This window comes from Eumetopias jubatus, unplaced genomic scaffold (genome assembly GCF_037043125.1).
Source record: "Eumetopias jubatus isolate StellerSeaLion01/CBP00866 unplaced genomic scaffold, mEumJub1_p1.0 scaffold_2, whole genome shotgun sequence".
Classification (NCBI taxonomy): Eukaryota; Metazoa; Chordata; class Mammalia; order Carnivora; family Otariidae; genus Eumetopias; species Eumetopias jubatus.
Window position 1 is genome coordinate 102,017,558 of NW_028274808.1, and position 21,145 is coordinate 102,038,702.

The 21,145-nt window shown below is 36.1% G+C and overlaps 1 protein-coding gene across 2 annotated transcripts in view; it reads left to right on the plus strand.

The window, feature by feature from the left end:
• Window positions 1-21,145, plus strand: part of BBS7 (Bardet-Biedl syndrome 7) — a 45,927-nt gene that overhangs the window by 5,735 nt on the left and 19,047 nt on the right. Inside the window, exons 3-11 of one of the 2 annotated variants that reach the window (XM_028102326.2) lie at window positions 440-502; window positions 2,320-2,495; window positions 5,031-5,217; window positions 7,220-7,292; window positions 7,689-7,805; window positions 9,486-9,616; window positions 11,093-11,177; window positions 11,917-12,019; window positions 13,629-13,821. In XM_028102326.2, coding sequence (XP_027958127.1) covers window positions 440-502; window positions 2,320-2,495; window positions 5,031-5,217; window positions 7,220-7,292; window positions 7,689-7,805; window positions 9,486-9,616; window positions 11,093-11,177; window positions 11,917-12,019; window positions 13,629-13,821 — 1,128 coding nt within the window. Of the gene's footprint in view, window positions 1-439; window positions 503-2,319; window positions 2,496-5,030; window positions 5,218-7,194; window positions 7,293-7,688; window positions 7,806-9,485; window positions 9,617-11,092; window positions 11,178-11,916; window positions 12,020-13,628; window positions 13,822-21,145 lie in introns of those variants that run through there. The other variant, XM_028102327.2, reaches the window with a different exon arrangement.

Sequence of the window (21,145 nt, forward strand, 5' to 3'; positions counted from 1 at the left end):
TGGATCCATGGGAATTCATTATAATATTCTGTCTACTTTTGTATATGTTAAAATTTTTCTATTACACAGGTTTTAAAAATATCAAAGAGGTCAGTCACAACTTTAATTGATAACCTGTTTTGAAGGTTAATCCTAACATGTTCTTATGCTCCAGCTGAGAAAAAAAATTACCTCCCTGACATTTCTCTCTCTGTTCTCTTGTTCTGTTTACATTGTAGGAACAAAATATATGGCCAACTACTTGCATAATGACTCTCCATACCTCCTTTTTGCCCTTTTCTTGTAATTTCTTGGAGTATTAGTTTGTGTGGGGGTACTTTCCTAGATTTTCTGATCTTTACATTTAAAGTCATAATTTATATATTGAAAATCTTGTTTCCCCCATATAAGTTAAAAGGCATAATAATAGTAACTTTAGATTCTCTTCAATCTATTGTAGGTGGTTATTGGAGATCACGATGGGGTAGTTATGTGCTTTGGCATGAAAAAAGGAGAAGCAGTGGTATGTATAGCTTTTTTTTTTTTTTTGAGAAAAACAGATTTTCTAAAAGAGAAACACTATTTATTGAATACTTTTAGGTTAAAATTTCCTAAAAGCAATGAAAAATGCATTGTGAGGGAAGTAGTTACATGGAGTATGAGGCTACAGGTGACACAAGAGTCATATGCTAGGGTGCCTGGGTGGCTCAGTCGTTAAGCATCTGCCTTCGGCTCAGGTCATGATCCCAGGGTCCTGGGATCGAGTCCCACATCGGGCTCCCTGCTCAGTGGGAAGCCTGCTTCTCTCTCTCCCACTCTCCCTGCTTGTGTTCCTGCTCTCACTGTCTCTCTCTGTCAAATAAATAAATAAAATCTTAAAAAAAAAAAAAAAGAGTCATATGCTAGCTAGCTGTAGAACAGATTACTTCAAAGTTCAGGGTTTAAAATAATGCACATTTATTATCTCACAGTTTCTGAGGGTCAGGAGTCTGAGCTCAGTGTCTCACATGGCTGCAGTGCCAGGCTGGGGTCCTATTCCAAGCTCACATGACATTATTCAGATTCTTGCTGTTGTAGGACTGAGGTCCCCACTTTATTGCTATCTGTACACCAAGGCCTGCTCTCATCATCTTGAGGTCCCCACAATTCCTTGCCCTGTGGTCCTCTCACAGGCTCACTCCTAACATGCTGACCTACTTCTTCAGGCCAGCAGGAAAATCTCCAGCTAGCTAAGGTGGAGTCTTATGTACCTAATGTATGTACATATATGTACATACATGTAACATATATTATGTTACATTATGTAACATAATGTAACATGGAAGTGACTATCCCATCACCTTTGCCACTTAATGTAAGCTAATCAAGGATGTGATTGTATATCATTATATTCACAAAATCATAGTTTACAAGCAATGGATCTGAGCTGTGAACACTTATATTGAAGAATTTATAAAAAGATGAATAGGTAAAAACTGTCAGAAGCCCAGTGTTTCCATTATTCATATATCCTCCCAGATACTTTATTCTCTGTATAAAGTCATTGGAGGGGAGGGAAAGAAACTGGTGCCAATAATAAAATGGAAAATAACCAGGATAAAATTAATGATATAAATGTTGTATCCAATTAGATATTAAGTTATACATTTGGGTTTTCAGTAAATTTTATAGCCTTTTATTTATAGTACTAAAATTCATGAAAATTATAAAAGATACAGGAGACTTTAGTTCTAAAAAGATGATTAAAATGTGGGTGCCTGGGTGGCTCAGTCGTTAAGCATCTGCCTTCGGCTCAGGTCATGATCCCAGGGTCCTGGGATCGAGCCCTGCATCAGGCTCCCTGCTCTGCGGGGAGGCCTGCTTCTCCCTCTCCCACTCCCCCTGCTTGTGTTCCCTCTCTCGCTGTGTCTCTGTCAAATAAATAAAATCTTTAAAAAAAAAAATGATTAAAATGCAAAAACATGTCCATTGGAGCCAGTGAGGGAATCTTGTTAAAATGCAGGTTCTTACTTAGTAGAGTTGGGGTTAGGCCTGAGATTCTGCATTTTAATAAGGTTACTCATACTGATGCCACTGCTTAATGAACTGTACTTTGAGATGCAGAAGTTTAGATTTTAATGATGTGGCTGAAATATGTGTGGTAATAAATATTCCAAATTTGGAAGATTTTTAGCCAAAAACCTTGAAGACTCACTGAAGTAAATACATTCATATCTAAAGATGTTTCTGTAGTGGAACTATAATATTTTGTGTGTTTGAAATCACAGCATTTTTTTTCAGTAAAGGAAAATGTTTACAGTAAATTTGTGTACTTAATTTTTTCCCCAATAATTTTTGCAGGCAGTGTTCAAGACTTTACCGGGGCAGAAGATTGCAAGATTGGAGCTAGGAGGTGTTCTTAATACACCCCAGGAGAAAATTTTTATTGCTGCAGGATCTGAGATTAGAGGCTTCACAAAGAGAGGAAAACAGTTCCTCTCTTTTGAAACCAACCTCACTGAAAGCATTAAAGCTATGTATGTTTATCCTTTTTTTATTTTTACATATCCATTTATAATATTTTGGATAGGTGACAAACATCAGATTGAGTATCATATCTTAATAGGTTTCCTGGGAAATAAAATTGACTAAAGGTACTTTATTAGTCAGAAATTAATTAACATAGAATCAGTACAAAATCAATTGGTTGTCGAAATGTTTTCTTTTTAAGACCCTTATAGTATTTATACATTCATTTTTTGACTAAATGGTTCAGTTGATTCTTGATCAAGGTATAAAAGAAAAAAGTAAAAGAAATCTAGAGATACTTAGGTTTCTGTTCCTTTGCTGTCTCTGGTTATTTTGGTTGTGAGGTAGCATCATTTGTCAAAAAGCTGGCTACCAAAGTTGGTAACTAGCAATAGGCTATAATTTCAGGTAAATCAAGTAAGATTGTGAGTAAAAAAATAACTCCCTTAATGGCTTCCTGATTTGTGAGATTTTGCAAGTAAAATTTTAGTTTTTTGAATCATGGGAACTAGAAGGGTTTTAAAGTTTATCTAATCCACTGTCCTCAGACCTGCTACTTAGGAGAATCTCTTGGAAGCTTAAAAGAGTAGATTTCTTGTCCTACTCATACCTGCAGATTCAGAATTATTAGGAGTGAGTGAAAAGAAAAAAGTTCTTCATTTTACAACAACAGCCAAGTTGTAGACCTTGGTTTGAAAACTACTAATTCAGTCCAGAGTTCTGTGTGATGCACAGCTGTCCTGCATAATTCTGTATAATGCACATCACATGTCCTAATGTCCAGGCTGTAAAACTTTGCTTTGGTGAGATTAGGTAAAAATTAAACAGTGGCAAGTGGGAGTGAGTTCAGTGGTTTAACAAGAATGTAATATTTTTTTAAAGATTTTATTTATTTATTTGAGAGAGAGAATGAGAGATAGCACGAGAGGGAAGAGGGTCAGAGGGAGAAGCAGACTCCCCGCTGAGCAGGGAGCCCGATGTGGGACTCGATCCCGGGACTCCAGGATCATGACCTGAGCCGAAGGCAGTCGCTTAGCCAACTGAGCCACCCAGGCACCCAAGAATGTAATATTTTTGAAATGTCCAGTGATAATTGTGAAATACTAAAATCAAAGTAATAAATTAATAATTTGCATAACTCCACATTCAGGAAGGTATGTGGACAGAGGTTTGAGGAAGATGAGGAGTTTCCCAGCCAGTATCTATTGCTAGTTTCTTAAACATTCTTACTAGAGTGGCAGAGGTGGGATGGAGAGGATCTTTACTCAATTTTTTAAAATTTATTGTCTGAATCCCCAGATTTACAAGGGTGCACAGGAAAGCAAGGTTATAACTTGAAAATATTCAGTAAGAAACTGAGCACTTACAAAGTTGGTTACCATTTACGCATCCTTCCCTGCTTAATGCTTCCATCTGTCCCCGCTCTTGTCAACAGTAGTGATTGCAAGTAATACTTTGGAAAATGTGTAATTGCAATATAATTTCAAATGTAGTGCAGATGGATTTCAAGATGAAACTTAAAATCTTGAAAAAGATAGAATTTCATTAGGTTGGTAAAAATGATATTAAGAGGACTACTGAAATCATAGGCAGAGCCACAAAGTGAGGCCCCTTAAGCGATAATCGAAGAGAAAATCAATGAAGATCCTTATAGCATAGGGAATAATTTTAGTACCAAAACTTTTTAACTAGACTTTAGAGCGGTGGAGAAATAGATGAAACCTTCAAATAAAATTACCTTTTTTATGATTACATGATTTTAGCAATCTAGAAGTGAAAGGTAATACACTAGTACGTGATTTTTGTCAAATTTCAGCTCCCCCAGTAAAAACTGGATTCAATATAAGAATTAGAACATTGCTATGATTATTGCCTAAATTTTGTTAAATATAATTTGAAATCAACTTGTTTTCATTTCTTTTTTCAAGAAAAATTCTAATGAAATCATTTTTTCCCCACTGTTTATCATTTAAAGTAGATTTGCTTCCAAAAGCCTTTTCCGGACAACTTAGTGTAGTATTAAGAAAGCTAACTCTAGACCTAAAAGCTACCTGAGCCGCAATCCACTCCACTACTAGTTGTGTGCCATTAGGCAAGTTACTTAACATTTTATTGTTCTCTGTAAAAAGGGATAATAGTAGTCCCTAGTTTACAGAATTATGAGGATTAAGCTAATACATGTAATATATGTAAATCTCTCAGGACAGTGCTTGGCACATAGTGCACATTGAGAAAAAGTTACTTTTTGACATTGTCTTCAGATATAGACAATTATCATTGTCTTTGTTTTCAGTTTTTCTGAGCTTAATTTTTGAGATGGCTGAGGCCTTAAGATCCTCATTTTCAGCTTTTTAAAATCAGCGTTATATCAAAAGGCTACAAATTAAGTGGGGGAAATGGTGGGGGGGAACTATTCTTTAAGTTTGTGATAAAATGAAAGAGACTTGTATAAGTAAACTTATTTTCATATCAAAAGAATTCAGGAGTTTCCTATGCTTATTTTTTAAAATATGGATATTTTAAATTACTTTTAATGTCCTCAGGCATATATCTGGCTCAGACCTCTTTCTCAGTGCAAGTTACATCTATAACCATTATTGTGATTGCAAAGACCAACATTATTACCTTTCTGGGGACAAAATCAATGATGTCATCTGCCTTCCAGTGGAAAGATTACCTCGTATTACACCAGTATTGGCCTGCCAGGACAGAGTGCTCAGAGTTTTACAGGTTTCTGTTATTTGCATTTTTATGGTTTTTCATAATTTATGTAAATGAATATTGCTGAACAATGTGTACTTGAGATAAATTACTTATTACTACCACTTTAAATGTCCTACTTAAAATTATATCTGGAAAAAATGCTTTTTAATTGGTAAGCTAATTTTTTTTTTTAACTTAAGGCAAATGTATTGAGATCTTTGGCAAGTTTTTAGAGAGACATATATCGGAAAAAGGATGCTTTTCTGCCCCCATGCATAATTTCTGAACTAGTTCAGTCAGAACGGAATGCCTTTGCTACAAAGAACTCTTTCTAGCTTTTTTTTCTTTCTTCCTCCATTACTCTTCCCTCCCCCAAAAATCAAATTAATGGAGGAAATTGTGTTGGGGAGAGGGTGTTAGGTTTTAACAAAGAAGGGATAGTTGTGATCAGGGTTGTATCATTTGAGTTTATTCCACATTTATGACAATATGCGGAACAGAATAAGCACTCAGTAAATATTTATTGGATAAGTAAATGAATGATAGAAAAATCAGTTTATTGTCCTTATATTTCTACTAAAAACTATGATTGGTTAAAACAACTGCATAAGGCATTGTTATTAGTAATAAGAGTTACAACTATGTCTTCTCAAAAATGGCTTTCAATAAAATACACATATGTAAACACACCAGGATCCATAAAATAAAGTTTAAATGCAAATAACCTAGAACACGTGGATTAGGTGGGTTAGAAAGTTGGGCTGATGATAGTGCGGTTGAACAAAACATTTGGCCATTTATTCTGTGCCATCACAGGCTTTCTCACTCTTCTAAATTTCACAGCCAGAAATTTCATAGCTATTTCTTGACATCAGTCCTTTTATAGAAGGAAAATTACAGTAGTTCTATGAGGTTTTATTTTTTTTTTCCTATGGGAAAAAAAGTTAATGTTCAAGGTTCATTCTAGGGGCATGAATGATTAATTTCTTCAATAGCCTGTGCTCCCAAATACAAGTTGTTTGAATAAGGCTTTTAACAGGAGCTGGCTAGTATTCAATTAGGAATTGGTCTAGCTGATTTGAGGATTCTGCTTTGTTTAACAAGAAGAGATCCATGTGCTTACTGTAAAAATAAAAAAATCACTAAGGGTTTGTGAGAAGTTAAAACCTGAAGCCTTTGTTCTACCCTTCACATATCCCTACACCCCATCGACTCCACATTTGTAAGCAATCCGTTGCCCCAGAGGTAGTCTTTTTTTAAAGTTTTTTTGTGTATTTTTTTGTTTATATACTTGATACCTGTGAAGTTTCAAGTGTAATTTTAAATAAAAGATAAAGCATATGACTTTTATATTTTTATATGTTATTTAATTTTTTAAGAAAAATGTTATCATTCCATATTTACTATAATTTTGTGGGGTTTTTTGTTGAATGATTTATCATAGATATTTTTTCCATGTGAGTGTAAGTACTTCTACCTCATTCTTTAACAGCTTCACAAATACTGTGTACTAAATGAAAACATTACAAGTGACAAAATTTTTAAAAAGACAAATGGACATAATTTGTTTTCTTATCTAAGTAACAGGTCATTTGACCTCTCATTGGAGTAGGTTTTGGAAATATCCAAAAGAAAAGCCAACATTCTCCTTAGGAAGTAACTTTGGGTCTGTTTAAATGTTTGAATGTGCTCTAAGTTAAACTGGAAAAAAGCAACAACTTGTTCCTGGAAAGCTTTGATAGGAAAATTTACCAGTGTCAGTCAAGTTTTTGGGCAAAGTATTTAAAATGAAAAGTATTTGAAGTGTAGAATATTTTATATATTTCTTCTTGATCTTTACATTTTGTATGTATTTTTAAATGAATTAACATACACAAAATTGCTAACAAAGACAAGTTAATCACAACCTAATCTTTTCTGGCAGTTTTATTCTGGAGTTCTTTATATGAATATTGACATTATCTATGAGTGCCTATATTATTTTAAATTTGTACTCTGTTTCAGTTTTGAAATACTTGTTCTCCTTCAGGGATCTGATGTGATGTATGAAACTGAAGTGCCTGGCCCACCTACTGTTTTAGCACTACACAACGGAAATGGCGGTAATCACAATCAAATAAGGGAGGGCATTATGTTAGTTAAGTCTAGATATTTCAGGTTTAATCATTTAACCATATATTAAGTTTAAATGGGAAATTGTAGAAAGAACATGAACTGGAATTGAGACAATAGTCTTCAGATAACTTGCCAGTAACTAACAGTAATGAATTATTGAACTTTAATTTTCAGTTTCCTTATCTTAATATTAGATGAGAAAGGGTCTTATCTCTTATATTTATAAAATTCTGTGACTAAATAACCAACCCCCCCAAAGTAAGTGTTCTTTTTATATTTTTTAAATGAGATTTTTATGTGAAAGTCAATGTATACGAAAAATTTTCAGTTTTAAAGAGATGAGTCATGGGATAAAATTACATGTTGACTTTAATTATAACTAGGTGACTCTGGAGAAGACCTTTGGTTTGGAACATCAGATGGAAAACTTGGGCTTATTCAGATCACTACCTCCAAACCAATACACAAATGGGAAATTCAAAATGAGAAAAAGCGGGGAGGTATGTTTTTGATGTAGTTTAGATTCTGAAATTTCATTGATTATTAAATATCCTGAATTATATAGTTCATTCTGTTTTATTTATTCATGGTACATAGTAGACCTAGCACTTCACAGAGCCACCTTACTATTTGTTTATTTAGCAGGTCTGTCATACTTTGGCATAATTATTAATTAAGAAATGCTAATAGTAGTTTAGTATAGATAGGCTTTTATGGGCTAATGTCCATCCATAACATCATTCCATGCTCAAAGCCATTATTCACTGTTTGGTGTAGGAAATTTATTTGAATTTGAGAGTAGTTGATAGGAGACAAGGAAAAAGTCCAATGGGTCAGGGAGTATTTCTGTTTTCTAAGGAATTTATACCTTTCTGTGGGAATTTATATCTGACTTAGAAGGTAGTGAGATGGCTATTTATAGGTATAGTAATTCTATTCATATATTCATTTATTCCTTCAACAAATACTTGTTAGGTAGCAGAGACAGAGAATAAACAAATGAATAAATAAGATAGCTTCATCCAGTCACCTGAAAGAAATATCAGAGGGTGATGTATTAGTGATGGGTGGAGGGAGGAAGACTATATTTAGACTGGGTAGTAATGGAAGGCATCTTATAAAGGGTAAAATCTGAGCTGAGATCTGATTGATAAGTAAAGGAGATAGTAATGTAAAAACTTGGGGGGGCGGGTATGCTGGAGAAAGAGGAAAAACTCAGGACTTGAGGCAGGGATAAACTTGATTCATTTGAGGAGCAGAGGGAAGACCAGTGTGGCTAAATGCATTAGCATGGCAAGAAAAGAAGTCAGGGAAGTAGCATAGAGCCAAATCATGTAGGTCCTTATGGGCCTTGTAAAAGGGTTTGGATTTTGATCTAAGTGCAGTGAGAAGTCTTTGGAGAATTGTAAGTGGGAGTATGACATGATCTAATCTACCAAAACAACAAAAACCTACCAGAGAGAATGGATTTGGGGGGAAGCAGGTCAAAATTGGAAGCATAGAGATTGGTTAGGAAGTCATTGTTATAGTTGTTATAATTTATTTTACTCTAGGCTAGAGATATAAGTGGCCTGGGCTAAGCTAATGGTAGCTGGAAATGGAAAGGAGACAATTTCAGTATGTTTTGAAGATAGGGCTGATAAGATTTGCTAAGGGATTTGATCTGGGCAGTGAGAAAGAGAGGAATCAGAGATGTAGCCTAGAATTTTGGCCTGAGGAACTGGGTGATACCTTACTGAGATGAGGAGAGATTGGGGAAGGAGCATTGAGGGGATGTGATTAAGGGGAATGAAGAGTTTTCACTGGGGTATGGAGAGTTTGAGATGCAAATGTATGTCTCAAAGAAAATGTTGAATAGAGACTTGAATATATGAGTCTGGAGCTCTTGGGGAGAGGCCAGAGCTGGAGATATAAACTTATGAGCTATTTCTATTCAGAGTATATTTATTTTTTATTTTTATTTATTTTATTATTTTTTTTTTTATTTAGAGTGTATTTAAAGTCTTGGAAATGGATGAATGTAGATAGAAAAGAGGACATCTGATTATGGTCCAAGGTTTTTGTTTTTTTTCCCATTCTGATTTGGTATATACATTTTTTTTCATTCTTTACTTTGTATATACTTGACTATAGTGTTAGTTTTATTAATAACTTGTCACCTCTATCATCTTTTTTTAAAGGGATTTTGTGTGTTGACAGCTTTGACATTGTGGGTGATGGGGTTAAGGATTTACTTGTTGGGAGAGATGATGGAATGGTGGAAGTGTACAGTTTTGACAATGCAAATGAGCCTGTTCTACGATTTGATCAGGTCAGTTCATTTAAAAAAAAGACTATATATGCTTATTCATCAAATAATTATAGAGATGACTATTATGGTTTAGGTTTTATTAAATCAAATATGTTAAAATCTTGTGTTTGGCTTAGAATATTGCACCTTTGATGTTCTCAAAATCTTCTCTAGACCACTCTTGTGTTTGAATAATAGACTGTTGCCTTCCAGCTGAATAACAAATTAGTGCTTCATTTGGTTTCTAAATATTGTATATTTGAAGTATTAAATATTTGCCTTAGTTTCTGTAATGCATAGTAGATTACAGAAGTAACATTTATATGTTTGGGTAACATAAACAAGACTGTGTTGTTTCAAGATAATAATGTTTTAGGAGTAAACTCATGTTGTTAGGACAATATCAAAATATCCTTAAGCAGAGAGAGAAAAGTTGCAATTTCACTTCTAGCCACCCAAGAGTTTACCATATGAGAATTACTAGATAAGAGTAATTTTAGTTCACTAATTTTAAATGTAGTTCAGCTTGTTTATCCTAAGGTACAGAGTTACATGGAGAATCATTCTGCCGTAAACAGAATCTTTCATTTTCATGAAGTGGTGTTCTCCAGTCCACGGTTTCCCATCCTGCCTCAAGCAGGATTCATTGAGGCTGTTTTAAAAAACAACAACAAAAAAACCACAACTCAGTATCAGCTAACTTTTCTTTGTCTAATTTCTGTGCTAGTGCTACCTCTCAGTTCCAGCTTTAACTACAGATCAGCAAATACAGATGTTTTGATGTATAGAGAAAGTATATTACATAGATAATATGGGGATAAAAATTCTCTAAAGGTTTCATATAGGCTTTCTTCTTTATTCATTAAAAAAACTATTTGGGAAAAACACATGAGAGATGGTATATGGAATTCAGATAGACTAAACATATTGGGAGTTTTGCTTATGTAACTTTTTAAAAAAGCTTCTTTCGTGGGATGCCTGGGTGGCACAGTTGGTTGAGTGTCCAACTCTTGGTTTCCTCTCAGGTCATGATACCAAGGTCATGGAACCGAGCCACACCTCGGGCTCCGGGCTCAAGGGAGAGTCTACTTAAGTTTCTCTCTCCATCTCCCTCTGCCCTCCTTATGCCATGCACATGCGCTCATGCACACAGTCTCCCTCTCTCTCTCTCTAAAATAAATAAATCTTCAAAAACAAAAAGCAAAAAACTTCTTTATATAAATAAATGATTTTTGCTCATTAGGTGACTGATGAGGCTAAGTGCAACACACAAATATATGAGTCATTTTCAATATTCTTTCCCCAAATTTAAAAGCACTGGAATTTTCTGCCGTTTGTGTAGGATTTTTGCCTTCTAATCTCATTGTTTCCACATGGTAAGTATTCAATAAATGTATGTTTTGAATGTCGGGAAATGGGAAAATAAGTTTTATGGCTTATTTTAATATGTGAATTTTTTAGTTATTAATGAAGTGCTTGATCTTAAATTGATTTTAGATGTTGTCTGAAAGTGTCACATCTATCCAGGGTGGTTGTATAGGGAAAGATGGCTATGATGAAATTGTGGTATCCACATATTCAGGTAAAGTAAATGGTAGTAAGTAAAGAAAGAATGAATAAGAAAAAACTTAACATTTAATAAATTAGTTTTGATGACTACTTTTTTAAAAAAGTGTTATTAGTAAATCTTACCTATATCATTAAACCTTTATTGATTAAAAAATGAGGGAAGGAGTGGGTGTATTGATTTATAAAACAGTTAATATTTGAATAATACTTGTTAAGAGTACTTAGCATGCTCTAGTATCTTTGAAAATTAAATTATATTCTTTGTTTTAAAAAGAAGTATTTGCTGAAATTTAGTTTTGTTATTGTGTACATTTCTTATAAAAGTTTCCTTGCTTTTGAGATGGTCATTTTTGCATTCTCAAAATAGCCAGTGTGAGAATTTAATTTTCCATGAAAATGATTTTTGAAAGACTGTTTTAATTCATCAGGTATTTGCTAGAATGTGTTGACTTATTCCATACTTGAAAACTAAAACTGTAATAAGTGAAAGATTTCCTTAATCATAGTATTATAGTGTTTCAGGCAAAATAAAAATAGTATTACAAAATGCCTAAGTAATTTCTTCTTTATGGTTTGAATATTTTCCAACTTGATTTCTTTTGTTTTTTGTTTTGTTTTGTTTTTTGAAGGAGAATAAGTCCTAGACTAAATGAGGTTGCTGTTGGTGGACACAGGGGCATGTAACAATTGGGGTTTTTTTTTAACACTAACAGCACTAAGTGGTGCATGATTAAGTAATTTCATCTCTACAGGCTGGGTTACAGGTCTGACAACAGAGCCTGTACATAAGGAAAGTGGACCGGGAGAAGAACTGAAAATTAATCAGGAGATGCAGAATAAAATTTCTTCTTTAAGGTAATCTTGGATTTTTTTGTTTGCTTTTTTTTTCATTTCATGAAGTGTGGGGTTTTTTTTTTTATTACTAATAGAAGCAGAATATTGGAAGGAACTATACCTTTTAATTCATTTATCACCTTTTTAAATGAAAGTTTATCAGTTTGAGAAAATTAGCAGTAAGTGCTAATTAGTTATTTCAAAGTTAGAAATATACTTTTATATGCTTTATTCTATACTGACTTTTTCTTAGATCATATTTTCACTTGTTTAGTTACAGATAGTTGTAATGTTTTGTTTTTTCACAGGCATTAGAAAGAAACCAACATAGATGCTGTGTTCCTCATTAATTGTAATGTTTCCTGCTCCTATAGACCCTTCTGAATCTTTAACTTTGGCTTATCGGTTTTCTTACTGGAAATGAGTAATGTTGATTCCTTTAGACACGGGGATTGCTTCTGTGGCCTATTCAGTTTGACAAGTCCTATGAAAAGGGGCCCCAGACTCAAGTAAAATTGCTTCATATAATGAAGAAGTGCAAGTTGCTAAAATTTTTAATGACTGCTCTCCCTACTTCAACCCTTGCCAACTTCTTGGGGCAGTGATGGCCAATCTGTTTTTGGTTGAGGGCTACAGAAGTTTTTAAGGCAGCAAAATGCCACAAGTACTAATTCACTAAAGCCAAACAAGTTTACTACAAGCCAGTTTAGCAAAGCCACCTTGGGAGCAAGCTCCAACTTTCATGCAACAAAGAAACCAAGTAGAGTCAATGTCTACTATCTCACATCCTCAGTATAATACCGTACATTTATAGCCCAGTCCATCCCTCCTGATTCCAGTGGAATATGGGATGAGAAACTTATGTCTGTTTTGTTCATTCAGTACCTACAACATAGGTACATATGAAGCATTCAGTAAATATTTCTTGGACGAATCTTTTCCTTTGTTTATTGCACAAATCTCTTCCAAGCTCTTCCCAGACTTTTCCCCCTAAGTTGGGGCTGGTGAAGCCTCATGTTGTTGTTTCTCAGTTACTATTTGCTTCATTTGCATATGGGTTTTCCCTTTAACTGGAGTGACTCTAAGCAATGAAGCAATGCCTGTACAGTTCAATCTAAGCAAAATCCTCTTCAACACTTAATAGAACTTCTGCTGTACCACTGGCTCATGATCATCCTATGGTCCCCAAAATGTGAATACTCTGCAGCCTCCTTCCTTTGTCTGTCTCACCTAATTTTGATTGAAAGGTACATATTTACACATTTTGTTTCTTCAAACTAAATCTGTTTCTCAGCCCCAGTACAATCAGTTTCTCTTCTGATTAGTATTATATGTAACTGTAACTAGATTTGTGTGTTAGAATTGATTATTTGCAACCTGCTTTGATACTTACAACTCTTTATTAATATTGCTGGTATGGAACTGAGTTTTAATTTTTAGATTAGAGATAAATAATGTGGAATTGTTTGGCCAGTCAGAAACAAAATTTTGCTCCTATTAGTGTCATAGTTCTAGTTCACCTAATAAAAATCCATTTTGCAGAAGTTAATGTCTCAAATTCTTGTAATCATTCTAAGGACTTCAAATGTGTATACTTGTAGGTGACAGAGTTGTATATATTTTCCTCTAGGAGTGAGCTGGAACATCTGCAGTATAAGGTAGTACAGGAAAGAGAGAAATATCAACAGTCTTCTCAATCAAGCAAAGCAAAATCAGCAGTACCTTCGTTTAGTGTAAATGATAAGTTTACATTAAATAAAGATGATGCCAGCTACAGTCTCATCTTAGAGGTACAGACAGCGATAGATAATGTCTTAATACAGGTAAGCAAAATGTCTAATTTATTTGTTTTGTGATTGGATCTATTTTGCAGATCAGTCATATACACTAATTATTATTGAACACTTTTAATTTTAGACAGTAATTATTTATCTTTTTTAAATTTTTTTTCAAGATTTATTTGAGAGAGAGAAGGAGAGAGAGAGAGCACACCAATGGGGGAGGGGCAGGCAGAGGGAGAGAGAGGAGCAGACTCCCCACTGAGCAGGGAGCCAAACGCTGGGCTCCAATCCAGGACCCTGGGATCATGATCTGAGCCAAAGGCAGACGCTTAATGACTGAGCCATGCAGATGCCCCTTTAAGTGTTTATCTTTTAAATGTTGCATTTAGTTTAGATAAATTTAAAGGCCTATCTTAATTTTCCATTAGATAATCAATTGCTCATAGATTACCTGGATTAAATCTTTTTTATTTACTTATTTTTTATTTATACTATAAGTATTAAACAAAAGACTCATGGACTTAAGTTTTAGGAAACATCAGAAAGAAGTTAAGGGTTTTGTTCTTTGGTTGACCTTTAAGAAAATTTGAAGAGATGTGACAGAAAACTACAGTATTCAGTGCCCTTGTTAGAATCTTTTTTTAAGGGGCGCCTGGGTGGCTCAGTCAGTTAAGCGGCTGCCTTCGGCTTAGGTCATGATCCCAGGGTCCTGGGATCGAGCCCCACATCCGGCTCCCTGCTCAGCAGAGAGCCTGCTTCTCCTTCTGCCTCTGCCTGCCACCCTGCCTACTTGTGTTCTCTATCTCTCTGTCAAATAAATAAAATCTTTAAAAAAAAAAAAGAATCTTTTTATAAACTCCAAATTCTAAAATGGTACAGCTTGCTCATTAGCTATCAGTTTCTAGGTAGGTCAGTAGGCAAAGTGGGTAAGGACAAAGGGTGAAATTTAGGGATAATAATATACAACTCCATTCAAGAATATATTTAATTAGTTTTCTTTAAATTGGATGATATTCAGGAAGTGGAAAAGGATGATAGTAGGATGAATGGAAAACAAAAGATGGAAAACCTATCAGATAATGAGAAAAGAATAAAGATGAGGAAGAAGACAAGGTTTAAAAAGATGGGGAGAGATCAGATTATTAATTAAAAAGTAAAGGCTGAAATCTGTCTTAAGTAATGCTAGCTTAAGAGCTGCAGGTAAGGGAGGAGGAGTAAGATGGCAGAGGAGTAGGAGACCTAAATTTCGTCTGGTCCCAGGAAATCAGCTATTTAGGTATCAGACCATTCTGAACACCTACGAACTCAACAGGAGATCGAAGAAAAGAATAGCAACTCTCTGAACAGAAAAGCGACCAGTTTCTGGAAGGTAGGACATGCGGAGAAGTGAATCCGAGGCGATATTCGGGAAGATAGACAGCGAGCAAGGGGGCCTCCGTCAGCCGCTACTGGCAAGTGATAGAGCAGCAGAGCACAAAATCAGAACTTTTAGAAGTCTGCTCTGCTGAGGGACATTGCTCCAGTGGCTAAACTGGGGGTGGAACCCTCGCAGGGACAGTGTGGTCTCAGAACCCTTGGGGTCACAGAAAGACTGGGGGTGCTTGAGTGCAGCAGAGCTCCCAGGTATCAGAGCAGGGAAGCCGGCTGCAGAGATGGAGCCGAGGCGTGGGATCTCAGCTTGGGGTTGCCATAAACCGTGATCCGCCGCAGAGTCGGGCCACTGCTCCTTCAGCAGGGACCCAACAAGTGGCAGATCCAGGGAGACTCCCCTTCCTCCCCTGGGAGGAGCGGCATGGGAGCGCACCGCAGGGATCTGCTGGGTTTGGAGACTCCACATGGGGTCGAGTGCCAGAGATAGAAATGCTCCGTCACAGGCCGGGTGAGCACGGAGTGCGGCCGGAGACTGGGGAGATGAGAGTGACTTACTGCTTTTCTCTGGGGGCTCACTGAGGAGTGGGGCCCCGAGTTCTCGGCTCCTCCGGGGTGGAAATTGGGAGGCCGCCATTTTCATTCTCATCCTCCAAAGCTGTATGGAAAGCTTGCAGGGAACAAAAGCTCCCAAGAGCAAACCCGAGCAGATTACTTAGGCCGGACCCGGCAAGGGCGGGGCAATTCCAACTTCGGCGAAGACATTTGGGAACCACCGCAACAGGCCCCTCCCCCAGAAGATCAGCAAGAACTGCCAGCCAAGACCAAGTTTATCGATCAATGAGAACAGCAGAACTCCAGCGTTAGGGAAATACTGCACATAGAATTTGTGGCTTTTTCCCCATGATTCTTTAGTCTTTCAAAGTTAATTTTTAAGTTTTCTTTCTTTTCTTTTATTTTGAATCTTTCTTTTTCCCTTTTTCAACCAACATCTTTTCAATCCCTTTTTTAAAAATCTTTTTTATTTTTCATTTTTAGAGTCATATTCTGTCCCTTCATAGTAGTTAACCTTATTTTTGGTATATATATAAGTTGTTCTCTCTTTAAAATTTTGAGATACAGTTTATTCTAACAGATCAAAATATACCCTAAATCTCTAGTGTATGGCTTTGTTCTAGTCTCCTGCCTGATCACATTCTCCCCTCTCCTTTTTTTTAATTTCTCTTCTTTCTTTTTTCAACCAACTTAATCTTATCAATTCCTTTTATAAAATCGTTTATAATTTTCATCTTTATAGTCATATTCCATCCCTTTGTTGTTTTTACCCTCATTTTTGTACATATATAAGCTTTTCTTTCTTTAAAATTTTGGGAGGCAGTTTCTTCTAACAGACCAAAATATTCCCAAAATCTAGTGTGTGGCATTGATCTAGTCACCAACCTGATCATATTTGGTCATATTCTTTTTTTTTATCTTTTCCTTTTTTTTTCTTTTTTCTTTCTTTCCCTTTCTTTTCCCCCAGTTTCCAGTCTCTTCTGATTTGTTTAGTGTATATTTTTCTGTGGTCATTGTTACCCTGTTAGCATTTTGTTCTGTCATTGGTCTGTTCTCCTCTGGACAAAATGACAAGATGGAAAAAAAATCACCTCAAAAAAAAGAACAAGAGGCACTACCGACTGCCAGGGACCTAATCAATATGGACATTAGTAAGATGTCAGAACTAGAGTTGAGAATGACAATTATAGAGATACTAGCTGGGCTTGAAAAAGCATGGAAGGTATTAGAGAAGCCCTTTCTGGCGAAATAAAAGAACTAAAATCTAACCAAGTCGAAATCAAAAAGGCTATTAATGAGGTACAATCAAAAATGGAGGCTCTAACTGCTAGGATAAATGAGGCGGAAGAGAGAATTAGTGATACAGAAGACCAAATGATGGAAAATAAAGAAGCTGAGAAAAAGAGAGATAAACAACTACTGGATCACAAGGGCAGAATTCGAGAGGTAAGTTATACCATAAGATGAAACAATATTAGAATAATTGGGATCCCACAAGAAGAAAGAGAGAGAGGGGCAAAAGGTATATTGGAGCAAATTATAGCAGAGAACTTCCCTAATTTGGGGAAGGAAACAAGCATCAAAATCCAGGACGCACAGAGAACCCCCCTCAAAATCAATAAAAATAGGTCAACACCCTGACATCTAATAGTAAAATGAGTCTCAGAGACAAAGAGAAAATTCTGAAAGCAGCTTGGGACAAGAGATCTGTAACCTACAATGGTAGAAACATTAGATTGACAACAGACCTATCCACAGAGACCTGGCAGGCCAGAAAGGACTGGCATGATATATTCAGAGCACTAAATGAGAAAAATATGCCACCAAGAATACTATATCCAGCTAGGCTGTCTTTGAATAGAAGGAGCGATAAAAAGCTTCCAGGACAAACAAAAACTAAAGGAATTTGCAAACATGAAACCAGCCTTGCAAGAAGTATTGAAAGGGTCCTCTAAGCAAAGAGAGAGCCTAAAAGTAACATAGACCAGAAAGGAACACAGACAATACACAGTAACAGTCACTTTACACGCAATACAATGACACTAAATTCATATCTTTCAATAGTTACCCTGAATGTAAATGGGCTAAATGTCCCAACCAAAAGATACAGGATGGGTATCAGATTGGATAAAAAAACAAGACCCATCGATATGCTGTCTGCAAGAGACTCATTTTAGACCCAAAGTCACCTCCAGATTGAAAGTGGAAAACCATTTGCCATGCTAATGACACCATAAGAAAGCAGGGGTGGCAATCCTTATATCGGACAAATTAGATTTTAAACCAAAGACTATAATAAGAGATGAGGAAGGACACTATATCATACTTAAAGTGTCTATTCAAGAAGAAGATCTAACAGTTGTAAATATCTATGCCCCTAACATGGGAGCAGCCAATTATATAGGCCAGTTAATAACAAAAGCAAAGAAACACATCGACAACAATACAATAATAGTAGGGGACTTTAACACCCCCCCCTCACTGAAATGGACAGGTCATCTAAGCAAAGGATCAACAAGGAAATAAAGACTTTAAGTGACAACTGGACCAAGTGGACTTCACAGATATATTCAGAACATTCCATCCCAAAGCAACAGAATACACATTCTTCTCTAGTGCCCATGGAACATTCTCCAGAATAGATCACATCCTAGGTCACAAATCAGGTCTCAACCACTACCAAAAGATCGGAATCATTCCCTGCATATTTTCGGACCACAATGCTTTGAAACTAGAACTCAATCACAAGAGGAAAGTCAGAAAGAACTCAAATACATGGAGGCTAAAAAGCATCCTACTGAAGAATGAATGGGCCAACTAGGAAGTTAAAGAAGAATTTAAAAAATTCATGGAAACAAATGAAAACAAAAACACTCTCCTCCTACGAGGAGAGTATATAGCAATACAAGCCTTTCTCAAGAAACAAGAAAGGTCTCAAATACACAACCTAACCCTACACCTAAAGGAGCTGGAGAAAGAACAGCAAATAAAGCCTAAACCCAGCAGGAGAAGAGAAATAATAAAGATCAGAGCAGAGGGTGCCTCGGTGGCTCAGATGGTTAAGCATCTGCCTTTGGTTCAGGTCATGATCCCAGGGTCCGGGAATCAAGTCCTGCATCGGGCTCCTTGCTCCTTGGGAGCCTGTGTCTCCCTCTGCCTCTCTCTCTCTCTGTCTCAAATAAAGATCTTAAAAAAAAAAAATCAGAGTAGAAATTAATGAAATAGAAACCAAAAGAACAGTAGAACAGATCAATGAAACTAGGAGCTGGTTCTTTGAAACAATTAATAAGATTGATAAACTCCTGGCCAGACTTATCAAAAAGAAAAGAGAAATGACCCAAATAAGTAAAATCATGAATGAAAGAGGAGAGATCACCACCAACACCAAAGAAATACAATTATAAAAACATATTATGAGCAACTATATGCCAGCAAATTGGATAATCTGGAAGAAATGGATGCGTTCCTAGAGATGTATCAACTACCAAAACTGAACCAGGAAGAAATAGAAAACCTGAACAGACCCATAACCACTAGGAAATTGAAGCAGTAATCAGAAATCTCCCAACAAACAAGAGCCCAGGGCCAGATAGCTTCCCAGGGGAATTCTACCAAACATTTAAAGAAGAATTAATACCTATTCTTCTGAAACTGTTCCAAAAAATGGAAATGGAAGGAAAACTTCCAAACTCATTTTATGAGGCCACCATTACCTTGATCCCAAAACCAGACAAAGACCCCATCAAAAAGGAGAATTACAGACCAATATCCCTGATGAACATGGATGCAAAAATTCTCACCAAAATACTAGCCAATATGATCCAACAGTACATTAAAAGGATTATTCAGCACGACCAAGTGGGATTTATTCCTGGGCTGCAAGGTTGGTTCAACATCCGCAAATCAATCAATGTGATGCAATACATTAATAAAGAACAAGAAACATATGATCCTCTCACTAGATGCAGAAAAAGCATTTGACAAAGTACAGCATCCTTTCTTGATCAAAACTCTTCAGAGTATAGGGATAGAGGGTACATACCTCAATAAGATAAAAGCCATCTATGAAAAACCCACAGTGAATATCATTCTCAATGGGGAAAAACTGAGAGCTTTCCCCCTAAGGTCAGGAACATGGCAGGGATGTCCACTATCACCACTGCTATTCAACATAGTATTAGAAGTCCTAGCCACAGCAATCAGACAACAAAAAGAAATGAAAGGCATCCGAATCAGCAAAGAAGAAGTCAAACTCTCACTCTTTGCAGATGATATGATATTTTATGTGGAAAACCCAAAAGACTCCACCCCAAAACTACTAGAACTCATACAGGAATTCAGTAAAGTGGCAGGATATAAAATCAATGCACAGAAATTAGTGGCATTCCTATACACCAACAAGACAGAAGACAGAAATGGAGTTGATCCCATTTACAATTGCACCCAAAACCATAAGATACCTAGGAATAAATCTAACCAAAGAGGCAAAGAATCTGTACTCAGAAAACTATAGAATACTCATGAAAGAAATTGAGGAAGACACAAAGAAATGGAAAAACGTTCCATGCTCATGGATTGGAAGAACAAATATTGTGAAGATGTCAATGCTACCTAGAGCAGTCTACACATTTAATGCAATCCCTATCAAAATACCATCCACTTTTTTCAAAGAAATGGAACAAATAATCCTAAAATTTGTATGGAACCAGAGAAGACCCTGAATAGCCAGAGGAATGTTGAAAAAGCAAAGCAAAGCTGGTGGCATCACAATTCCAGACTTCCAGCTCTATTACAAAGCTGTAATCATCAAGACAGTATGGTACTGGTACAAAAACAGACACATAGATCAAGGGAACAAAACAGAGAACCCCTAAATGGACCCTCACCTCTATGGTCAACTAATCTTCGACAAAGCTGGAAAGAATGTCTAATGGAAAAAAGTCTCTTCAAGAAATGGTGTTGGGAAAATTGGACAACCACATGCAGAAGAATGAAACTGGACCTTTCCTTACACCTCACACGAAAATAAATTCAAAATGGTTGAAAGACCTCAATGTGAGACAGGAGTCCATCAAAATTCTAAAGGAGAACACAGGCAGCAACCTCTTCAACCTCAGCCACAGCAACCTCTTACAAGAAACATCACCAAAGGCAAGGGAAGCAAGGGCAAAAATGAACTATTGGGACTTCATCAGGATAAAAAGCTTTTGCACAGCAAAAGAAACAGTCAACAAAACTGAAAGACAACTGACAGAATGGGAGAAGATATTTGCAGATGACATAGATAAAGGGCTAGTATCCAAAATTATAAAGAACTTAGTAAACTCAACACCCAAAGAGCTAATCATCCAATCAAGAAATGGGCAGAAGGCATGAACAGACATTTTTCCAAAGAAGACATCCAAATGGTCAACAGACACATGAAAAAGTGCTCAACATCGCT